This window comes from Delphinapterus leucas, chromosome 1, assembly GCF_059928025.1.
Source record: "Delphinapterus leucas isolate spDelLeu-1000000601 "Yukka" chromosome 1, BTC_Dleu_Yukka2, whole genome shotgun sequence".
Classification (NCBI taxonomy): domain Eukaryota; kingdom Metazoa; phylum Chordata; class Mammalia; order Artiodactyla; family Monodontidae; genus Delphinapterus; species Delphinapterus leucas.
The window spans coordinates 190,155,756-190,178,111 of NC_143129.1; the positions used below are offsets into that span (position 1 = coordinate 190,155,756).

Below are 22,356 nucleotides of genomic sequence, written 5' to 3' on the forward strand. Positions count from 1 at the left end.
GGGCTGCTCTGATTAAAACCAACTCCTGATACCCCAGATAACCCATTCCCTGGCCCTCTGCTCTCCTCTGGGATGGACACCAACTGGCGAGGGTGCTCTGGCCCTGGCCTTGTCCCCTGGGCAAGCTCTGGCCCCACGCCCTCCCGTTCCCCAGCTCCCACCGTGTCCGTGACTGAGGATGTGGGGGTGTGGTCTGAGGTCTTCAGCTCGCTGCGGGGGTGGGGGGAGTGGGGGGGTGCGCAGCAGGACACACTACAGCCACCAGGTAGAATCATCCATTTTACTGCAAAGCGGGCCCAGGTCACTGAGTGCCCGGGCCTCGTCCTGCCCTTTCTCCCACTGGCCCTGAGCGAGGGGGGCTCTGCCCAATGCCTGCACACACCTGCACGGAGGTGTAGACAGACGTGTTGATGCTCGGAAACGTGGATGTATGACGCTGACACCAGACAAACACACTCTCTTGGGGCGCCCCCCCCCACCTCATGCACGCGCGCACACTCCTGCATACGGGAGATGCTCCGTCACGCCCTGAACGCGAGGATCCCGAGTGGTGGGGACACTCCCCTGCTCCCTGCCCCAGGCCTCCCTGAGACCTGTGAGGTCACTGCCCGGCAGGCAGCTGCGCTAAGAAGGCCCCACGTGCTAGTGCCTGGCGCCTTCCCGCCCTCGGGCTCTGGTGCCGCTGCTTTTTGGGCCCCGGGTATGGCTCGGCTGGCCGGCGGGGGGGGGGGGCCCTGTGGGGCGGGACTGGCCAGCCCTGGGGAGAGCCCACTGCCGCCACTACAGTGGGAGAGCCCACTGCCGCCACAGCTCCCAGGGTCAGGCCACTCGCAGGCTGGTTCAGGTGTCAGGAGTTTCCGGGGCCCACACCGGGCTGACCTCCAGCCAAGACCCCTGCCGGAGCCCCTGCAACATCATGGGAGATGGAGCTGGGCCCCCGGGCGTTCGATGTCATGCCTGCAGCTACCCGGCCACCAGCCGGCCTCTGGCTCGGAGCGGGCATCCCCGTGGCTGCCCTGGGCTGGCCCCGAGCCCCACGGAGCTGGCGGCAGCACAGCAGCAGGGCGAGGGCCGCGGCATCCAGCAGCAGCTCCAGCATCTCCACGACTGAGAGGACACAAGAGCCGAACCGCAGGCTCCAGAGGCTGCCCGTGGCTGAAAGCAGCTGCGGCACATATGGGTGTTGCGGGCGGTGAGCGGCGCGCCCCGGGCGCCAGCCCTGCCCCACCCCCGCCGCTCGGCCCGGTGGCTCGCCCGAGTAGACGGGTGTCCTCGTCCACAGTGCGGTAGTTGAGCTCCTGGGAGAAGATGTTCACCTTGGCCAGGTTGCTCCTGGGGCAGGGCACAGGCGAGAGGGGCGGGGTGCAGGCGAGAGGGGCGGGGCCATCCCTGGGGGCGCTGGAGGGCGAGGATGGCAGGGGGGGGCACCAGGACATGACCTCAGCAGGAGGAGGCTGCACCCACCTGGGGCTCGGGCTCCAGGGGCCTGGTCCGCCCTGCACACACAAGGCTCACTGTGGCCGCGGCTCCTCCCCGGGCGCTGCGGGGCAGTGTGAGGGCAGGGCCTCGGGGACACAGGTCAGTCCGGGGAGGGCTCTCTGCCCATGAGGCCTCACCCCACTTCCGGGACTCACGGCTGACTTGGAGGAAGGCCAGCTGGAGGTCCCAGCGGAGAGCTTGCACGAAGACTCCCTGGGAGAGACAGACCCCGTCACATCCCTGCGAGGTGCCTCTGGGCGGACCCCACCCCGGCACTCCCCACTCCCCTGCAAGGCCGGGGGCAGCGGGAGGCGCAGGGAAGCCGGTGGGTCTCCAGGTCCTTGCAGAGGCGGCGGAAGCAGTGACCTGGGGAGGGGGTCATGGGTGAACCTGCTAGGAATGACCCAGGGGCGGTGGGGAGGTCTGCCCTTGACGGGGCAGCCTGGGACTCTGCCCCCCGCAGCCCATGCAGGCCGGCAGGTTGGGGGGCTACCCCAGGCCGGGTGCCGCACGTTGTTGCAGTGCTCGGGCCCCGTAGGCAGGGGTTAGAAGAAGCAGCCGCAGGAGCGGGTCTCCACCGTCAGCGGCCAGAAGCAGGAGACCAGGCAGGCCTGGGGGAACAGCGGGGAATGGAGCTGTGGGTCCAGGACCGCCGCCCCTCTCCCGGGCCTGCCGCCCGCCCACCTCCCTCCCACTGGCCTGTCCGCCCCCCAGCTCCCACTCTTTGCCTTAGCCCCCCCCCACTCCCCAACCCCCTCCCTGGGCCCCTCCCCCCTCCTTCATGCCCCCCAGGCCCCGCCTCACCTGCCTGGTGCAGGAGGCGGTGTACAGCAGCTGCACGTCCACGCCCCCCGTGCTGTCTGTGCAGTGCCCACAGGGGCTCCCGAGCCGGTGCCCCTTGTCCTGGGGGGAGGGGGTGCAGTTCAGTTCTGCCGCCCTGCCCTGGAGCTCCCGAGGCCCCAGGTTTGGGCACGGAGGCCAGGAGCCTTGAGGCTGGGCGGCCCAGCTCTCGGAGGTGGTCTCAGTCCCTGGCCGATGCTGAAGCCCCCCGGCGCTCCAGGAAGGGCGTGTGGTCACGCGTGTGGATCACGACTTTGATGCCGGCCTCCGTGGGCAGCAGAAGGTGATCCCGCTGCTTCGCCCCGAAGGCCAGGCTGACCCCTGGGGGAGGCCGGGGGTGAGGCCAGGCCGGCCTGGACACCCCGCCCACACCCAACCCAGGCTGGCACTCAGTGTGGGCGATGTCGGGGTGCTGCGCGGCCCAGACACCGTTGAAGGTGTAGCAGCTGCCATAGCTGGGGTGGTGCGAGGTCTGGAAGTGTCTGGAACCAGGGGCCACGCTCAGACCCGCACATACCCCTGACCCATCACCCTGTTGTGTGCAGCCCCGGGGTTGCAGGGAGGGGACCACAGCTGCCTTATCTCTGGAGGGAGCCGTGGGGCCGGCAGACCACTGCATGGGGCGTGGCGGGGCGAGCAGCCACCCACCTGCACTCACTGGGCCTGGCGGTCCTGGCCGTCGTAGCGGCAGGAGAAGACAGTGTCTGCCGCGGCTGTGGTGGCCGTCCTCGTGGGCAGCAGGCCCAGAACGTTCACGCGGTGCAAGTGGTACCACTCCCGGGTGGCCACCACGCCGGAGGAGTAGGCCTGTTGGGTGCAGTCGCCACTGGTGCTGTTACACTGGGCGGCACGGGGTCAGCGTGGGGCTCCGACCTGCCCCATCCCATGCAGACCTCCCAGGGCTGGGACACTCACCAGTTTGCAGCCCACTCTGTTCTGGACCCCCAGGGGGCTCAGCCTTGGAGGTGGATCCCGCGGTCCAGCTGGAAGGTGGGCTCGGGGCCCAGGGCCTCGGCCCCCGGGGCGTCCACGCTGTCGCTGAAGTTGAACCCACACAGGGAGTAGATGTTCTGCCGGGCAAAGTTGCCCAGCGCCCGCAGGGGGCCGCGGGCTGGGTGTGGCCTGGGGGCAGGGCCAGGGTGGGGGGCAGCAGAGTCAGAGCCAGGCCCCGAGTCCCCACGACAGCCACGCACACTGCGGGGAGAGCCACACTGGTCCTCATGGCACTGACCTGGGTGTCGCAGAGAGCAGAGTGGCCCCCACCCCCCGCCGTCCTCAGAAGCCTAGGAGGGGGTTCGGGAGCTGGGGGCTGCAGAGGGAAGTCAGATCCCTGGCCTGCCTGCCCCGCCCACCGTGGACCCCGCCACCCTCTGGCTCGTTCACGGCCCCTCCCTGTCTTTGGAGTGTTGCCCTGCTCGCTTCTCGGGGGGCCTGCCCTTCTGGAAAGTCCCCTGCCACCCTCCCCTCCCCCTCCCCGGGCTGCCCAGCGCCTCGGCGTCCCTCCAGGTGGCAGTGGTCACACCAAGATTCCGCCGGCTCTTCTTGCCCTTTAGCCCGCTCCCGGGTCTCAGGGCTGGGGAAGGCAAGTCGTCCACGATGGGGGCTCCCGCTGTGACCGCACGTGGGGAGGGGCCCCCAAGCTGGCTGCAGCCCTCACCGGTGCGGGTTCATGTCGCACAGGGTGACCGACAGGAAGAGCTTGCGCTGCGCTGCGCTCCGAGTATACAGACACCGTCGTGATGACCGGGTAGAGCCAGTACTGCCCGAAGAGGAGTCCGAGCTGCCAGCAGAGCACGCCCAGGGCCCGCGCGAGCCGCAGCCCCCAGGACGCAGTCTTGAGGCAGTTCTGGCTGGAGCACACAAGGCGGATGGCGCTGTGGATGGTGCTGTTGGTGCGGAAGGTGGCGACCAGCTCCCTCAACGAGGCGCGCAGCTCCACCAGCCTCTCCCCACGCCCCTCCTCGGGCGGGGGCGGTGGTGGCGACGGCAACAGCTGGGGGCACGTTCGGGTCCCCGGCCCCCCACCAGCTGCTTGGGCCACGGCTCCAACCTGAATCCCAGAAGCGAGCCTCAGTGGGGTCCCAGCCCACCGTCCGGTCTGACCCCACCCAGGTGTCCCCACCCGGGGCCATGCCATCGACTTCCATTCTCTGTCCCTGGGAACTCCCGGGACCGTCGCGTCCCTCAGCCTCCAGTGGCCCAGCTCGGCCTGCTGATGCCCAAGAGAGGCTCCATCAGAAGCTGGTCCATACTTGGGACCGACGCTGCGGCCCTCCCCTGTGATGACCGGCAGGGAACCAGGCGGCCTCCGCGGGTGTGTCTTGTCATGGCCAGAGCCGAGCCTGGGCGGTGGGGCAGGGACAGCAGGGGACATGGTGTTCAGGCCACGCCTGGCCTTGTCTGCAGGCAGGCTCGAGGCTGGGTGGGTCTCTGCTGCCATCTGCCAAGTGGGCCAGGGGCCTCTGGTGAGGGGCAGCCAGGTGACCTGCTCAGGGTGGGCCTAGAGCCCAGTGCTGAGGATTGACGGGACTCTGGGCCTCAACGGCCTCCACCAACCCTCAGCGGCCAGCATGGCCACTTTGACTGGGGCCGATGGAGCCAGGCAGGTCTGGCCACATCTGGGCCAGGGGTCAGACCTGTAGACTGGTGGGCGCTGCTGGCCTGGGGTGGGGCGTCGTCCACCGAGCTGAGTCCCCAGGGATGGTCCATTCGTGGGCCTCGGGCTTCCGGAAAAGTAGGCAGCAGGCTGATGGGCCAGACGTGGTGGGGATCTGAGGGCCGCAAGGAGGTGGGCCCGAGGCCTGCCTGGCCCCCATTCCCACCCGGAGGCTCCAGCGTCCCAGGACCCAGGTCCCCCAGTGCGCAGGGCCGTGGAGCCCTGACCAGGTCAGGCCTGCCGGTCCAGGACACGCACTGAGTCACTGCCCGGGCCTACTGCGGACTTCCCACAATGTCCCCATCTTGGTCTGAATTGTTAGGCCTCTCACACTTGGGGTGCAGCCCCCTGGGTTCTGGCCCTCCAGCCAATGGGGCCTGGGCTGGCGCTTGGGGAGGGCGCTGAGCCAGAGGAAGGGCCTGGTGCATTCAGCTGGTACGTGCAGGCACCCTAGCGCCTGCCAGCTGTGTGGGGCCCAGGCCTCGGGTTTGTGGAGGTGGCCTGGCCAGGGGCACATGCCAGCACGGGGTGCTGATGGCGGGTCCCACACGGGACAGAGCGCTGCCCACACGTGTGTCCCGTGATCACACTGAGCCCTCACAGGGAAGGCAGGACCCTCAGCCCTGTGATACTGGCGAGGCAAAAGGGGCTCCAGAAGGTTCTATGGGACTCCGTACTGGCCGCCTCCCACCCCAGCTGGAGCTGGCGGGGCAGGAGGAGGGTGGCTCTGGAGACCCAGGCACCTCCAGGGTTTCCTGAGACGGGGAGCGGGGTCCTGACACTGGGGCGGATGCGCTGGGGTGAGTGTGGGCACCGCTGGTCCCTGACGCCTCAGCTGCAGCAGGAACAGGGGTGCATGGCCCCTTCACGCAGCACACGCACACACACACACTTGCACGAACACACACTCCTCTCACACACAGCAAGCCCTCTGTCAGTGGGGGTGGCGTGATGAAGGTGTGGACAGGAGCCCCTGCCCTCTCACGTGGGACGTGGCCCCTCCGCTTCAGGCAGGGGAGACCCGGAGAGGTGGCCTGCCCCAACTGCCCCGGTCACAGGCCACCTCGGGCACCCCTGGGACCTTGAGGCTGGAGCCTCACTGTGTGGGTGCCTCCAACCTCCCGTGCTGGGTGGCTGCGACAGTGGCGGTGCTGGTGGCGGTTCTAGCAGGTGACAAAGCAGGCCGTGGCCCAATGCTGGCCAGGCAGCCTCCTATTTATAACAGGCTGGGCGTGGGACGTGGCGGTGGGGAGGGACCCAGCTGGGGGCAGTCACACCTGCTCTGGTCCTGGAAGGGGAAGCCTTTGGCTGCAGGCACCGGCGTCTTTCCCCGGTGGGAAGCTTTCCTGCCCCGGTTCCTCGCGCCAGGCTTGGGGCCCTGGCCCTGGCTGGGGTGAGGGGCCCGAGGTTTCTGGAGGGCGAGGAGGGACCCCGCTGCAGCAGACCCTGCATGCCCCCTGCCCTGTCCACTCTCCTCCAGCCTGGCCTGCAAGGATGCCTGCTCACCTCCACCTGCCAGGCCTCTGACCACAGGTGTTTGTGGCCAAGGGTCGCTGGGCAGGGGCCTTCATTCCCAGAACACAGGGGTCTGCCAGGGCTGGCTGCCCAGCCCCTGGGACAGGCGGGGACTGTGGGAAGGAGCTGGGGCCCAGGTGGGAGATGGCGCCCACAGCTCAGCCTCCCAGGAGATACTAAGACCACGCACCACCCACAAAGATGGCACCACACCCTAGGGACACACCATCTCGGATGCTGAAACCCTCGGCCTCAGTGTGGTTGCATGAGGCCAGCCAGTGTGCTGGAGGCAGAACAGCCCCAGGGTGACATGCCGGGGGACCCAACATGGCTCTAGGATGACTCAGAGGCCTCGTCATCCCAAGTGACCGGACCCTCAGCCTGGTCCCAGGCTTGAGGGGTCGGCTCAGGCCCTCTGCCCCTCCCAACACAGGCTCTGGGTTCCTGACACCCCACCCCAAATTGGTGCTGAGGACACGGGCTGAGAGGAGGGAGGAAGCCCCCACCTCCACCAGACCCTTCTGGTGGGGCCTTGGCTCTGAGGAGGTGTGAGGTCACCAGCCTCGTGGCTTTGGAAGGAGGCAGATGGCCACAGGAGACCCCTGGGAGAGGGAAGTCACGCTTGAGGAAGAGCTGGCCCTGGACTCATCTGGGCGTGAGTGCGAATCACAGCTTTGCCACTCATCGACTGTATGACGTTGCCCAAGTTACTCAACCTCTCTGAGCCCGTTTCCTCAGGTACAAAGTGGGATTAAGTTTCCTCGAGGCTCAGAGGTGAGACCAACTGATGTCACTGGGCCAGTGTCAGAGCCCCTCCTTCCTCCTCCTGAGGCGGCCACCCCAGAGCCTGCCTTTGGGAGGGCAGAGACACAGAGACTGCGTCCAGTGGCAGCGAGGCCAGCAGCCCCCTCCTCCCTTCTGGGCCCGTGCCCTCGCCTGCCTCACCAGGCCCCTCCGGTCCCCGGAGGAGCAGTAGGTGGTGTCTGGGGTGGGACAGGGCTTCCCCAGCTCCCTTGACGGCTGTATGTTGAAAGGATTAGAGAAGGGAAAGGCGGAGGGCCCCCGTCCCCCGCCCTCTCCCCAGAAGGACAGCTGGCCCTAGCCTTCAAGTGGTGGCCTTCACCGAGGCTGGGCCTAGAGGCACCAAGGCGTCCCTTTGCAGGCCGGGGCTGCCCTGCAGACTGCGGGTGCCTGGGCTCCACCTCCACCCTCAGGGACAGCTCAGAGTTGGCCCTGGGGGAATTCCAGTGCAACAGACGTGAAGTCTGAGCTCATGGGCTCTGCACGTGTGTGCGGTATTCCTGGGGGGGTGGGCAGGTGGGGGCATCCTCCCCGCCCTGGAGCTGGACCATCTGGAGTTCATGCCCGCTAGAGGGTAAGGGGCCTCCTCAGTGCAACCGCAGAAACTCTCCATCCCCCGGGCATTGACCGCAGTGGCAGGCAGGGGCTCCTGCCACCACAGAGGGGCTCTGGCTGGCTGCGGTGGGCAGAGTGCGTGACGCTGCCCGTGTGGGGCTCAGGGTCCGGCCGTGGGTCTGCCCCACACCTGCGCTTGAAACACTCTGGTACCTCAGGGTGGCCTCCCTTGTAGAACTCTCCGTGAGCTAGAAACAGCTGGGCCCACCCTGTGTGGGGATGGCAGAGCCCGGGTTGGGGGGAAGGCGGGGGAGTGAAGGGCAGGCTGCGCTATTTCCTGAGCGTGGCAGCAGGAGGCGGGGCCTGGGGACTGCCAGCCTCCCCAGGAGGAGGGCGGGCCAGCGCCGGGGGACACTGGGGGCCAGAGACGTAGCAGGCTGGCTTCCCACGGGCCGACTCGTGCTGGTGCTGGGCCGAGGGACGACGGGCACTCCTTCTGCTTCTCCCCTGGGCCAGGGGCCAGCCCTGCAGTGGCCGCTCAGATCCTGCCTGAGGTGCCCTGGGTGGGCCAGACTCGGGGGTGAGCGTGGCCGCCCTCCCGCCCTCTGCCAGTGGCCACGGCTACACCCGTCAGGGCTTGGAGTCCACCGTCAATCGCCACGTGGTCAGTTACCCCGTTGACCGGTGGTCTATTCCGAGAGGCAGTCAGGGTCGTGGTCAGGGGTGAGAACTTGGGGTCTGAACCGCAGCTCTGCTGCACGGAGCCCTGTACTCTGCCCAGCGACGGCCCCTCCAGATGGGTCCTGGCTGACGAGCACCACCAGCCTCACAGCCAAGCCGGCAATGGCACAGCCTGTGTGGGCACCCCCAGCCCCACTCACCAGGAAGGGTAGTGTGTCGGCCTGCCCAGCTGCCCAGCCCTCCCTTTTCCAGAACCCCACCTGTGTGCCATCCTCACGTGCCCCCCAGTGTTCCCCAAGGCAGATGTGAGGTGCACACGACACCTCCAGGCCCCGTGGTCAGGGCTGTCTTGATGCTGTCCCGGTGGCAGCACCCTCTGCCCCCCGCGGCCTTCCCTGGCCGCCCCACCGCCCTGCTCTGCCTCCCCCTCCCCCAGGGCCAGAGAGGGGGCCGTGGGAGCGGAAAGCCAGCCTCAGTGCGGCATCCACGGTGCATAATGACCTTATTGATGGGCTGGGTGGAAAATTCGGTCGGGAAACAGTGCAACACTTTTTATGAGGACAGCTCTCCCCCTGGGCAGGGGCTGGGCAGCCTTCCCACGGCGGACCCCACCTGGCACAGGTTCTGGCGGGGCTCCGGGTCCCACGCGTTACCGCAGCCACACAAGGCCACCCAGGACTCGATTCTCAGGGCCCCGGGTGGTTCGGTCACTGAGGCCCGGGGACGCAGAGTGCCTCCCGCGCTCTCCTGTTAAATGGGCACAAGAACTGGGCCCCCCAGTCCGCACTGGGCCGATCCTTTCAAAGGGGGCCGGCGGGAGGGTCGGCGTCCCAGAGAAGTCGGGCGGGGCTCACGCCGGCACCGCGGGGGTTACCCTCTAACAGGACCTGTCTTCCCGCGGAAGGCCGGGGGTCCTGAGGAGGGGGAACGTGCTCGGTGGGGGGGCCCGGTCCGCTGCGGCCGCTGACTCTCCCCGGGGCCGCCAGCCGGACAGCGCTGCGGCTGAAGGGTCAACCGGAGGGCCGCAGCTGTCCGACCAGACGTACAGAAGGGCTCGGGCCCCGCCCCGCGAGGCTGCAAGCCACTGCCCATGCACCTACTGTTTCCGCTTCCTGGGGAGGGTGGCGGCTGCGAGACGCAGGCGACGTCCGCCCGGCAGCCTAGAGAGGTCGCCCCCCGGCTAACCGCGCCCCGGAACCGGAAGCGTGGATAACCCCGCCCCGCGAGCGGCCATCTTGGAAGCAGAGGCGGAGGCGGCGGCGGCGGCGGCAGCGGCGGCGGTCGGGGTGTGCTCGGTCCTGGCGCGGTGCAGCTGTGCGGCGCGGGCCCCACTCTCTCGCTCCCTGCTCTGGCCTCGAGCACGGCGAGCCTGAGCGCGGCGGCGGCCCACGCGCTGCGACGGGGAGAGGTGAGCACGCGCCGCGGGCCTGTGCCGGGGCCTCGGCCGCGCGTCCGCCCCGCCGGAGCCGGCCCGAGCGGCGGGCGGGGGGCGCAGGGCCTCCGCACGGCCCATCCCCACCCCGTCCGCGCTCGCGGGGCCCGGCCTGGAGCTTCCGTGCGTGGAACCCGATTTCGGTTACGGCGGGGCGCCCGGGGCTCCGGGTCGGCTCTTTCTCCCTCCGGCCAACTTGGGGATTCGGGTGGTTACACGGTTGGCGTCCCACGGAAAGGCCTTCCCTTAGTGGCACACTTGCGGCCGCCGTCAGGACGGGCCGGCGTAGAGCTTGGTTCGTAAAGTGTCCTGGGAATCCGTGTTGGGATGGGGTGACTGCCGTCCAGCCCGCCGCCGCTTCATCCCCGAGCAGTTAGGACCCCAGACCGCCCCTTATGTCCCCCCAGCAGTGAGCGTGCCTGGTTGACGCCCTTGGGGTGGTAACTGAGAGAAAATCCGGGCGGTCAGAGTGGGAAGCTCCACGCCGGGCGGCCGGAGTGGGCCCTGGGCCGGCTCCTCGCCTGTGCACGCCCGCTCTCTCGTCTGGCCATGTGTAAGCGTCTCGCCCCTTTTCCAGTTAGTACCACTTAGTTGGTCTATGTTTAGTTCCCATCCATTCCCGACCGCACGCGGGCCCAGGCATGAAACACTTAGAGAGGTCAGGCCCCAGCCGGTGGAGGGGGCGGCGAGCGGAGCTAGTGAGGGCGGTGGTCGGGGCTCTGTTCTTTGGAGGTGCGGGGCCCTCGGTGTAGGCTCGTTTTCGCGGAGAGGAACTTAAGGGTCTCGCTTGATTGAAAGGTCCCGCGTGTCTGCAGGCATCGTTGGATCTCGGCACCTAGAACTGGCGCTCAGTCATCCGCACACTTTGGCCGCGCCGATCTCTGGCAGGTGCGGGAGTGGCGGCGGGGCGGCCCCCATCAGCCCCGGGCCTCCGTCCAGCCTGTGAAGCAACCTTGCTGGTGAAGGGAGAGAATTCCGTGCGAGTCCCGGGCACGGGTGTGTCACGTGCCCTCTGGCGGGTCAGGCCAAGGTCTCGTGCCGCACAGTCACTGGAGTACGCAGCCGCCGAGCGGGAGAAAGGGGCGGGCGGCACGTCTGTCCCCGCGGTCCCGGAGGGACTTGTGCCCGAGACGTCGCCTCGGGCTGCCCGCCTTCAGCTTCTCTGCCCTGCAGTTTTGTGCACGGGCCCTGTTTCTTGTTCTGTTCTGTTTTTGAACGTCTGCGCCCTGTTTACTTCAGTGTGACACGCGTTACATGCTCTCTCCGTGGGGACGTGGCCTGAAGGGCCCTTGAGGAGCGCTTCATGGCCTGTGGAGGCGCCTGGTCTGTGCGCACGGGCGGGTTGGGAGAGGCCGGCTCACCGGAAGTCACCCGGAGGGGCCTGAGGGCGCTGCGCAGAGGGAGCCCTTTCCTTTGAGGGACCCGGTAGCTGGATTGTAAGTCGGCTTTGGAAGCAAAGCGAGAGAAAAGTCCATTTGTGCCCAGGCGGGCAGGATCTGTTTTATTTATTTTCTGTGGCCGTGTGCTACCCTCTGTGAAGCACCCAGCTGGCCGCTTGACTGAGGCCCGCACGGCTGTATCTGAATTACCCAGTGAGCCGGTTTGTGTCGGCAGAGTTAACTTTACGGTGAGCAGTTAAAGGAAACGAGTCCTGGGTGGTGGCCCTACTTTTGGACTGTCGCTGTGTTTGTCACTACACATCGCCCTGGTCCCTTTGGCTTCTCCGGCCTTTGGGGCGGTGCTGCGGAGGGAGTGCTCCCCCCAGGCTGGTCTAGCCACCTGCGAGGGCACAACAGCCAGTGATGTCTGCTGGGGCCTGGCGGGCACCTGTGCGGAGCGGAGCTGGGTGGCATGGAGGCGCTTGACCAGGGCCTCGGCGAGTTGTCTGCCAGTAGAGGCTGGAGCGGGAAGCGGCCGTGTGGCTGGGATGAGGACGGGGTCGGCTCAGGCCGTCTCGGGGGCCCTGGGAGTCGGGCGCTAGAGGGCGGTCTGGGGCTGCTCCTGAGAGCTCTTGGCACGTGGTGGAGGTGTTGACGTTTATTTGCTTAGTTCTGGGTGCCTCCTGAAGGGCTGCGATCAGAATTGTGCGACGAGAAGTCATCTGACTTCAGCGAACAGGATGGACTGAAATGGAGGGAGACTGCGAGCCGGGAGGCTGGGCGGAAGTCTCGAGGTCTCTGACGGACAGAGCAGCGGGCCCTGCATCAGGGGCGTGTGGTGGGGCTCGGGAGAGTGGGGGTGAATGGGGATCCGAGGTTTAGGGGCCCCAGAGTAGGAAGCAGGGCTGCGCTGTGATGCGTGTGGCGGGACCACTGCGGGTACCCCGGGGGTGCAGAGTGAGACAGCGAGCCCTGGTCGTCGTCTGGTGGGGAGGCTACTCTGAGGAGGATCCCACTGGGCAGGAGTCCATGGCCTCTGGTGCAGCGACGTGGGCAGAGGCTGATGGGAGGGAAGGGGCATGCAGAGGCCCCGGGCTGGGGTGAGGCGGGGAGTGGCTCCAGGTGGAGATCCTGGCCACTGTCGTCCCGGTGCTGCAGCGGGACAGGTTGGGAACACGGGCAGAGTGACTCCTCCCTCACTGCCCCCCCCCCCCGTCCAGTTGGCCTCTCTTCTAGCCTGCACACTCCCGTCCATCCTGAGCTGCACACCCTGGTGTGCTCTCTGTCTCCACCATGTTTTACCCCAGTGGCTTTTGTGCTTTATTTTTAGCAGTAGAACTTTTTTGCTTTTGTACCTTACGTTGTGAGAAATTCCTGGTAGGTTAAGTGGATCGAGCTGGAGCCGCTGTGGTGCCCGTGAGAGTGGGGAACCTTGTCTTGCGCGTCCCCATCCCGCCCTCCCGCCTCTGGGGCAGAGCTGAGGTGTCCCAGGGCCCCCTCAGGTCTCTTGCCTTGAATGATGCCTGCTCCCTCCTTCCCTGTCCACAGCCTTCAGTGCTGTCCTGCGCCATCCTGTATGTCCCATGGTGTCCCATCCATCCTTTGCTGGGCCACCAGTGTGGCCTTTCTAACAGAAGATCTGATGTGCCTTAAGGTTTGGGCCTAAAATCCTTGTGGGCACCGCTTGATGGCCCGGCCTCGCATCCCTGGTTGGCCTCATTGGCCGCTGTTCACCGTGTTTGGCTCCTGCCGCGGTGACCCAGTGCTGTGTCCTGGACACAGGACACTTCCTTATCTCTGCCTGTCCAGCTGCCGCTTCCTGAGTCTCTCTGGGGTCCCCATCTCTCTCTCCAGTCCCAGAAAGAGGCTCTTCCTCTGCTCCTCTGTTGCTCCCACCCACCTGTGACCAGTGGTAGGTGTGCTGGAAAATGTTTAACAGCGGGCTTCGGTGGGCGGTGGCGGGGGAGTGGCACCACCCAGCACGGCACTGGGGAGATGCTCACGTGGCAGGCGGTCAGGGCCTCCTCCCGCAACCCTTGCAGATAGAGCTCTCTCTCCCCGTGGAGGTTCTTTGAAAACAGGAGTGTGGCTGCAGGGTTTTTCTTAACCTTTCTGTCGGACGATGTCGTGTCAGCGAAGATCCTAGCAGGCAGACAGGAAAGGGGACTCCGCGAGGCCCGCGGGTGTCTGAGGGTTCAGGCAAGTCAGCGTGGCCCATGAGCCTTGACTCTGGGTGGCGGAGGCCGCCTGTAGGGAGGGCGGCAGGGGACACCTCTGTTCTCGTCAGCATAGACCTTTGTCTTCCACAGATGAGCAGCAACAGCGCTAAGAGAGCACCCACAACAGCGACGCAGCGCCTGAAGCAGGACTACCTCCGGATTAAGAAAGACCCCGTGCCTTACATCTGTGCCGAGCCCCTCCCTTCCAACATCCTTGAGTGGTAAGGCTCTGCATCCTCCTTCGCCCACACCACCCGTCACCCGGCTTCTCGGGCTGGGCTGTGTGGGCCGGATGGGCCATCTCGGCGCGGGGAAGGGGCTCCTGTACCCTTGGCAGGTGTGAGTGGACTGTGAGGCCTGTGGACGCTGCCCGGTTGTCTTCACGATGGGCAGCAGCTGGGGGTGTGGTGGGCTGTCCTTGACCCCTGCCTGCTGGGGCCAGAGAGAAGGTCCTTCCTGGGGGAGGCTTTGGGGCCTGCAGGCCTCACGGCTGTTGGAGAAGCTACACGTTTAGACTCTCCTTCTCTGCTCTTTGCTTCTTGGTGCTGTGAGGCGCCCTGTCTTACTTTGGCGAGTTGGTGACGGGGGGACGGGTCCTGATGCTCCAGCTCTGTGTTTTGGGAATATGCATTTCATAGTGACTGTCGCCGTGTTGTAGAAGAGCTGCTCCTACCAGGTTTGCTGGTGATTTTGTGAGAGACAAAGTGTAGGGCTGAAATATTAAGGAGTGTTTTCTCCTTGTTATGTTTTGTTCTTAACAAATACTTAAAAAATTTTTTGAAATCCAGAGAAAAGAGATCTGAGTTAAAAAGCATTTTCCAGGTTGGACAGGTATTCGAGGATTCTGGGTCTGCGTTCCTCCCTTGGCTCGCAGAGAAGGGCCAGCACTGGCAGGTGGGGTGGAGGGTCTCAGCGGGGAGACTGGCCTTGGCATGTGGGGGAGGCATCAGTGTCGCAGCAGAGCTCTCCCTGTCCCCAGACGACAAAAACCAAGCGTGGCCCCCAGGACGTAGTCGGCAGGTGGACAGATGGGCTCCATGGCAGTCTAGGGGAACATCCTCATTGTGTGGGCCCCTGCTGCATGTGAGTCGAGTCGGGTCCTACGCTCCATCATTCGTTAGGACCCGCTGCAAAGGAAGAGGCGCAGGGCAGAGTCCATTGGAGACCGGACACAAGCTTCCCCTCCCCTGTGGCCAGCTGTGACAAGCCCTGTGAGGTGTATCCACCAGGGAAACCCTTTCGGGACTGAGCACCAGGGATTTCAGTGGGGTGGGTCACGGGCACCTCTGCCTGGTGCCCGCCAGTGTTCCAGACGCCCAGCAGGACAGCAGGCTTCCCTTCAGCACTAAGTACGTTTTTTGCACAAATAGTTGAGATGCATTGGGGTGATGAGAACCCCTTGGAATCCAGTTCCCAGACGCTGGCTGAGGACAGCAGTGTCAGGCCTGCTGCGTGGGCTCTTCTGCTCAGCTGTGGGTGTCTGTCGCTTCAGCTGGGAGAAGAGCGCGTTTTTTTGGAAGATGCCTGTCCTCCAAGCCTTCCTTGCTCTGCTGCCCCAGGGCTGCTGGGCGCTCTCAGAGCCCTGCTCACCGGCCCTTCCCGGTGTCCTCAGATTGGGCACAGGAATTGGGAGCAGTAACAAATTAAGGCCACGTTCCTTGGTGTGTTCCTGGTCTGCTGACACAGGACGACAGTATTTTTTGAGTCGGATGTTATCGCAGCGTCCTGGTGGGAAGCAGTGCCCAAAGGGGCGGTTACTGACCTGTGCTCAGTGTGTCTGGTGTGGTATTTTTGGTTAGGTCTACATTCTTCTTTGTGCTTTTCTGTCTTCTTTGAAGATTCATTAGCTCAGGGACTTCCCTGGCGGTCCAGTGGTTAGGACTCTGCGCTCTCACTGCTGAGGGCCCAGGTTTCAGCCCTTCATCGGGGAACTAAGATCCCACTAGCTGAGAGTTGTGGCCAAAAAAAAAAAAAAATTCATAAGCTCAAATGCTTCTTGACGTAGAGATGAAGCCTCGTTTATTCACGTGGAGAGCAGAGTCCATGGCGGCTGGTGCTCCTGGACTGAGGCTCTCTGTGTGTGAGGACTTTGGTGACAGTCACGGGCTGTCCCTGTCCCTCCTGCTGGAGGGCAGCTGCTCTGAGGTCGAGTCTGGTTCTTCCAGGACGTCAGGGCCGGGGACCCAGCCTCTGCGTGTCTCCAGCTGTTCCCGGGTTAGCTACTGCGTGATATTTGGGCATGCTGAAAAATACCAGATTTCAGGTACGTCTCAAGAATAAATTGTGAAGTTAATTTTTTTTTTTTTTTTTGCTGTACGCGGGCCTCTCACTGTTGTGGCCTCTCCCGTTGTGGAGCACAGGCTCCGGACGCGCAGGCTCAGCGACCATGGCTCACGGGCCCAGCCGCTCCGCGGCATGTGGGATCTTCCCGGACCGGGGCATGAACCCGCGTCCCCTGCATCGGCAGGTGGACTCTTAACCACTGCGCCACCAGGGAAGCCCGTGAAGTTAACTTTTAAATCGTCAGTTGACAGAGAGGATTAGCTTTTTGCATATTGTGTTGTGGATACAGAAGTACTCTGTGGAAAACTTGGGAGACATAGCCTCTCTGATCCCGTTACAGAGCGGCTAACGTGCCAGCAGCTGGAGAAGCTGCAGAGCTGGGAGCTGGGTAGCTGGTCGGGTTCACCCTTCAGCTCCCCTACTGAGCGTCTGTGAACGTCTAGTTGCGGGTGGGCGCTAAAAACCCCGGCCTTGGAGTGACTCAGACTTTGGAGAACTTGCCGTCCCCAAAGCCAACTCATTTTCTTCCCTCCCTCAGGCACTATGTGGTCCGAGGCCCTGAGATGACTCCCTACGAAGGTAAGTCTTTGCCCTGAGTTAGAGGAACAAGTGGCGGCGTCTGTGTTCAGAGCTGCCCTTGCCAGAGAAACACCTTCTATTTGTAAATAACACTGTTTCTGGTTTGGATGTGCGTGAGGTGGACCGCACGCGTGTGGAGCCCCTTCTGGTTTCCTGCAAGTCATAGAGGGGTTTGCTCGGTTTGGTTTTGCCCATGTGTCTCTGTCTTCAGGGGCTGCTGTGACTATCGAATTTACCCAGCCTCTGACGTCAGTGGGATCAGAGCTGAGAGAACAGACGGGGGAAAAGTAAGACTAACGTGTATTGTTGAAGGAAAGAAAGGCCGTTTTCTGAGCGCTCACTCTGTGCTGAGTCCTCTGAGCTGAGGGGCGGGCCCCTGTGCGGGTAGGACCCTGAGGTGTAGGGGCCGCAGGGCCTGCCGTGGTCAGGTGATGCTACCCAGCATCCTCTGGTGTTTGCAGACAGATCTCGGAGCTGTCGGTCAGTGAGCCTCCAGGGGCCTGAGGGGAGCCTGGCGCCAGCCTCCGGGTGGTGGAGCCTGGGACAGAGCCGTGGCCGAGTGGGCACTCTAGTCCCTGGGTCTGATTTCGGGTGGCCGGAGCAGCACACTTGTGTCTTCCTACTGGGGGCTTGTGCATTCGATTCCACTAGAGGACCCGTGCTACTGGGGAGGAAGTGTGGGTGCTCTGGACGCCCAGGAGTGTTGTGGGTAGTTGGGCAGACAAGTCACTAGCCTCGTGGGACTCTTGTGGCCCAGGAATCCCTGTTGGGGGATGACCTGCCCTGGGGAAACAGTGTGCAGAAGCGTATCTATAGGGTGGGCGTGTCATGACCGCAGGGTACCGGGCTCGGTGACGGCCTCGCGTGGGGCTCCAGGAGAAAGGGCGAAGACAGGCCGCAGAACAGCTTGCACAGCTCATGTTAAAACGCTTAGAAACACACGATACGTTTTTAGCGAACTTGGACAGACACCGAGAACGAGCAGTGTTCTCTCGCGAGTAGGGTTAGGCCTGGTGTCAGAGTTTTCTTATTCTTTGTGCTTTTAGTGTTTAACGTACAGTAGAGAACACTGCTCACTAATTATGTGACGAGAGCCCCACACACACTGCGCCCAGGACCAGCCAGAACTGTTGGTGGCGTAAGTGAGGCTGACACCTGGGCAGAGGGTAGAGGTGGCAGGGAGAGGAGAGGGCAGCCCCGAGCGAGCGGTGTGGCGGCTGGGACTGCAGGAGACCCCCGCCCACCCAGCCCCTCTGAGCTGGATGAAAGGCTCTCCTTTTCCAGACCCAACCTTGTCACTGTTGCTCTCATTTGCCCCATCTGTTCTCCTGTGTGTCCCTGCTGTTCCCGGTCTTCAGGCTGGGAAAGTCCTCATCCTCCTTGTAAAGCTTTCCTTCGGAGGCCAAAGCTTTTCCTGCTGCCCTCCCCCTCCTCCGCTGCACCCCGCCCACACGCTGCCCTTCTCCCCTCAGCACCTGCTGTTGTGCCCTCTCCTGATGCCTGTCCCCTCCTCAGCTCAGGGCTCTGCTGTCTGCAGTGCCATCCTCTGCTGACTCTGTTCCCATCAGGGTCTCGGAGGGACCCTCAGAATCGCCGCATCTGGTGGATGGCTCTCAGGCCTCAGGGTCTGGGCCTGTGTGGACTCTGATGTGTGGACTCTGGCTCCCTCCTCCTTTGCTCCTCTGACTTCCGGACGCTCTGACCCTTCCCTCCCACGTCCACGTCTGTCTGGCTCCGTGTCGGTTGCCCGCTGACCTGGTCCTTGCTCTGGGCTCTGTCGGTGCCAAAACTGTGACAGTAGTTTCACAGTTCAGGTGGGCTTCCCGGTAGTACACGAGTGTTGATCTGTGTCTAGAGGTTTTACAGCATCCCATTAAAACCCTAACAGAGGTTTTTGTAGGTGAGCACAGGCTTATTCAAAAACTGCTTCTAAAACTTACGGAAAGGCGAAGGACCTAGAATAGCTAACATAGTTTTTTAAAATCATAAAACTGGGGGAGTCACCGTGCCTGGTTCTGAGACTCTGCGGTGTCGTTGTGTGGACCGGATGGTGTGGCCGGGGCGGGTCCCGGGGTGGAGCAGGGCCCAGGGATCGCCCCGAACAGCTTCTCTGTCAGCGGGGCGGGGCCGGAGGCGCGGTTCTCCTAGGCCTCCTCCCGGCCCCGTGCTCACAGTCTTGTCTGTCTGTCCCGGGGCTCAGTGCCCGCGGACACTTGGAATGAAGCCGGAGGAGAGGCCCAGGGGCCTTTCACGCCCTTGGATGCACCTCCTGGCCCGGGACGGACCCTCTGAGGTTGGGAGTGTGCGCCTGGGTGCAAGGAGAACTGCAGGCCCCGCCACCGTGGACCCTGCTCACGGCTCTGCCTGAGCCCCTCGCTGTGCTCTGCCGCGCCCGCAGCCCTTCCCTCTGGGGACTGGCGGGTGGTGCCGGCGGGTCCCCTCTGGATCAGCCAGGCGGGGTCGCCACCCCCACCCCCCGCCCCCGACTGAGCGAGACGGACAGTGTCCCTGTGGTGTGAGCCCACTGCTTCCCGTCACGACCGCGCCACCATGGTCTTCTCTGGGCCGAGCGCCTGTTCCCATCTCCTGCGCCTTTTCCATTTGGGCTTTTCTCAGTACTTGTGGGTTGCAGGTGTGCTTCAGCATCGCTTCTAGAGTTAGTCCCTTGCTGGTGGGCTTGTCTGTGTGCTGAGCTGTCCTCACAGGTGACACTGGTCTCAGTCACCCCTCCACCCCCCGACAGTGGGAGTGGAAGCGAGAGCACACCAGGTAGCTGGGATGCTGCAGCCGTACAAGGCGGTGGGAGGCCTTCCCCTGGTGGGGTGCTGGAGCGGAGACCTGCAGGGCTGGGGGGACAGCTGGGAGTTCCAGTGGGAGGACAGGGCAGCTACCCCAAGCCTCGCTGTACATGCACACATGCACAGACACGCACACGTCTCTGGGAATCCTGTGAAACTCACGTTCTGCCCCGCCGGTGTGGGTGGGCCCAAGGCTCTGCATTTCCAACAGGCTCCCAGGTGCTACCCTGAGAGCAAGGGGGTGAGGCCTCCAGTGGGGACGGGATGGTGGGACCTGGAGCTGGGTGGGCAGGGATGGAAGCCAGGGGCCCGGTGAGGTCACTCCAAGCTTTGGGGGCTGCATCTGTGGGAAGGTGGGGCCGCTGGGATTTGCTGATGGAGTAGGTGTGATACGGGAGCAGGGGCCCCCCAGAGTTTAGTCTGAATAACTAAGAGGACGGAGCTGCTGCTTGAGGGAAGAAGCAGGAATTCCATCTTGTACCCGTCTGGGGCAGTGTTGCCGGGACGGTCAGTACACAGGTCCGGAGTGGGGGAGGGTCCGGAGGTTCCGGGAGAATGCCAGAAGGAGCCGGGCTCCGGTCGGGCCTTGAGGAATGGTTGTGAGGCCTGAGATGGGGTCACGTGGCCCAGCGGGGATGTCTGGTGACTTCAAGGTCAGGAATTTTACATAAAGGAGACGGAGCATCTGGCAGGGCTTGGAGGGGAGCGGTGGGGGGGGGTTAGAGTTTTGTTGTTTACTTGTTTTTAAGGGGGGGAAATGATGGTGCATTTGCCTGCTGCTGGGTGTGGTCTGGTGGAGGAGAGGCAGGTGGAGCAGCAGTGAGGGGACCGGAAGAGCTGCCACTCGCGGGGGTGGACGTGGGGCCAGCGAGGAGCCTGGAGGTTCTGTCCTGATGCTCTGCTCTCGGGGAGGGGGGCACGCGAGGGTGGAGGAGGGACGTGTAGTCGGCAGTGGGGGTAAGGGCCCCCCCTAGGTTGGTGGTCGTGAGCCCCAGTGAGATGTGTGTGCTCCAGGGATGGTTGGCTGGTGGGTAGCGGGTGGGGAGACCTAGCTGGGCCGGGCTGGGACCCTGAGGGCAGTGAGGGCCTGTCGCGCTCTGAACAATGACAAGGCTCCTTCTCTGTTCTGATACAGGTGGCTATTATCATGGAAAACTAATTTTTCCCAGAGAATTTCCTTTTAAACCTCCTAGTATTTATATGATAACTCCCAATGGAAGATTTAAGTGCAACACAAGGTAAGGCGTCCAGGGTGCTTCTGAAGTGGGACTGGCGTCCTGAGGAGTGCGTACCCCACTGACTGGGTCCCTTTCTTCAGGCTGTGTCTTTCCATCACGGATTTCCACCCAGACACGTGGAACCCGGCCTGGTCCGTCTCCACCATCCTGACGGGGCTCCTGAGCTTCATGGTGGAGAAGGGCCCCACCCTGGGCAGCATTGAGACTTCGGACTTCACAGTGAGCTGGGGGTGGGAGGGGGGCAGTGCGGTTGGTCTCCACAGCTGCTGTACCCAGTCAGGACAGCGACTCCTTGGTACCGGGCTTTCATTTCTCTCCCGTTTTAAGTAGGGGTCAGGCCTAGCATCACCCGTGGATGGTGCAGGAAGGTACACAGCCTTAGGAGACCGCAGCCAGCTTGTCACGAGGAGCACGCCTGTGGAGTCCTTTCCACACCAAGAAGGCAGCAGCCCTCCACTGCCTGTCAGTGTGTGTTTAGATGTGAAAGAATTGAAATTAGCCTTCGGGCTGATATTTCTTCTTTTCTCTTCCTAGAAAAGACAACTGGCTGCACAAAGTTTAGTGTTTAATTTAAAAGACAAAGTGTTTTGTGAATTGTTTCCCGAAGTCGTGGAGGTAAGAAAGTGAAAGTTGGCCATTAGTTTTGCTTTCCCCATGTCAGGGACACTTTGATTCAATACTTTCCACAGAGAACATGTGCTCCTGTGTGCTCCTGTACTGCAGACCGGGAGTAGGGTGGGTGTTTGGGTGCAAAGACCTGACCCTCTCCTCCGGGGTCTGGGGGTTGGATGGTGGGTTGGAGACGGGGAGAAGTCGGGGGAAGGCCGCTGGGCCTGTCGAGGTCCTGGGGGGCCAGGGGTGAGGGGCAGGGATGCTTGCTGGTCTTGGTGCCAGAGCAGACAACCTGGCCATGAACGGGAGGCTGAGCCACACGGAAGTCGGGGCCCTGGTGGTTCAGAGTAGCTCGGACCTGGCTCAGTCCTAGCTCGTGAGGCGTAGGCTTGGCGGTTTTGGCAAGTCATGTGGCCTCCACATCTGTTAAACAGGATTAGCAGCGGCACTGCCTCCGAGGGCAGTTGTCAGGATGAAACGTGCAGCCATTGCCCGCCGACCCTGCAGGGTCTCTGTGGTAAACCGCAGTCCCCTCCCTAGCCCTGAAGGAGCTGGCTTGTTTCAACCAACCCTTGTTTCTTGCTGTTTTTGTCTTAGGAAATTAAGCAAAAACAGAGAGCACAAGACGAACTCAGTAGCAGACCCCAGGCTCTCCCCTTACCAGACGTGGTTCCAGACGGGGAGATGCACCACGGCCAGAACGGGCTTCCGCTCCTCAACGGGCACGCGCCGGGCGCTGGGCCGCACCTCGCGGGGCTCCAGCAGGCCAACCGGCACCACGGACTCCTGGGCGGTGCCCTGGCGAACTTGTTTGTTATAGTTGGGTTTGCAGCCTTCGCCTACACGGTCAAGTACGTGCTGAGAAGCATAGCGCAGGAGTGAGCCGCCGCCACGACCAGCAGAGGTGGTCGGAAACGAGGGACGCTGGGCCCGAACTCGACGTGGGCTGGCTGGATGTGCCGCCGAGCACTGGGCGGGCCTGCCTGACTCCTGGGGTTAGCTTTTTAAAAACCTTCAAAAGGAAAACACAAACCAAAGTGTGTAGTTGGATTTGGAGACGTGAGACTCCCGGCCTCATTCTGCCCTGGCGTCCGTTGGGGGCTGGGAGGCTCCATGTCCGCGAGAGGGCCTCACGCTTTGGTTTTATAGCTTATCTCCTGTATTGTCTTTTGGACCTATTTTAGTAACCTGTTTTTCATTTTATTAGATTTGGTCACTTAAAAGTATAAAACTTGATGCCTATCCAACACTCTGCGTGCGTTCTTAGTGTGGAGCTCTGACTCGGCAGG

General features: G+C 63.5%; 2 protein-coding genes across 4 annotated transcripts; one reads left to right on the top strand and one right to left on the bottom strand.

The window, feature by feature from the left end:
- Positions 1-228: 228 nt before the first annotated feature.
- SCNN1D (sodium channel epithelial 1 subunit delta) lies at positions 229-10,863 on the bottom strand. Its single transcript, XM_089902244.1, is given in 13 exon segments — positions 229-931; positions 934-1,192; positions 1,272-1,344; positions 1,594-1,688; positions 1,763-1,845; positions 1,973-2,090; positions 2,284-2,514; positions 2,516-2,801; positions 2,978-3,159; positions 3,235-3,281; positions 3,284-3,441; positions 3,977-4,023; positions 4,025-10,863. Coding segments are annotated over 13 exon segments (2,724 nt in total). The 5' UTR covers positions 4,760-10,863; the 3' UTR covers positions 229-521.
- Positions 9,791-22,316, top strand: UBE2J2 (ubiquitin conjugating enzyme E2 J2). Of its 3 annotated transcripts, XM_022598464.3 has the most exons (7): positions 9,792-9,935; positions 13,648-13,778; positions 16,379-16,419; positions 20,353-20,455; positions 20,536-20,674; positions 20,990-21,070; positions 21,665-22,316. In XM_022598464.3, the coding sequence occupies exons 2-7, from the start codon at positions 13,648-13,650 to the stop codon at positions 21,947-21,949; spliced, it is 780 nt and encodes a 259-aa protein (XP_022454172.1). In that variant the 5' UTR covers positions 9,792-9,935; the 3' UTR covers positions 21,950-22,316. The 3 variants fall into 3 exon arrangements, with proteins under 3 accessions (XP_089758345.1, XP_022454172.1, XP_089758351.1); XM_089902219.1 differs by lacking the exon at positions 20,990-21,070 and having other exon boundaries at positions 9,791-9,935; XM_089902225.1 differs by lacking the exons at positions 9,792-9,935; positions 13,648-13,778 and adding an exon at positions 15,731-15,820.
- The last annotated feature ends 40 nt before the right edge of the window (positions 22,317-22,356 follow it).

What these genes read in the sequence shown, in the direction of transcription:
- UBE2J2 (XM_022598464.3), top strand. Translation starts at nt 13,648, where the DNA reads ATGAGCAGCAACAGCGCTAAGAGAGCACCCACAACAGCGACGCAGCGC. An exon ending in AGATTTAAGTGCAACACAAG is followed by an intron (nt 20,456 to 20,535) that starts GTAAGGCGTCCA and finishes CCCTTTCTTCAG; the next exon opens with GCTGTGTCTTTCCATCACGG. An exon ending in TTGAGACTTCGGACTTCACA is followed by an intron (nt 20,675 to 20,989) that starts GTGAGCTGGGGG and finishes TTCTCTTCCTAG; the next exon opens with AAAAGACAACTGGCTGCACA.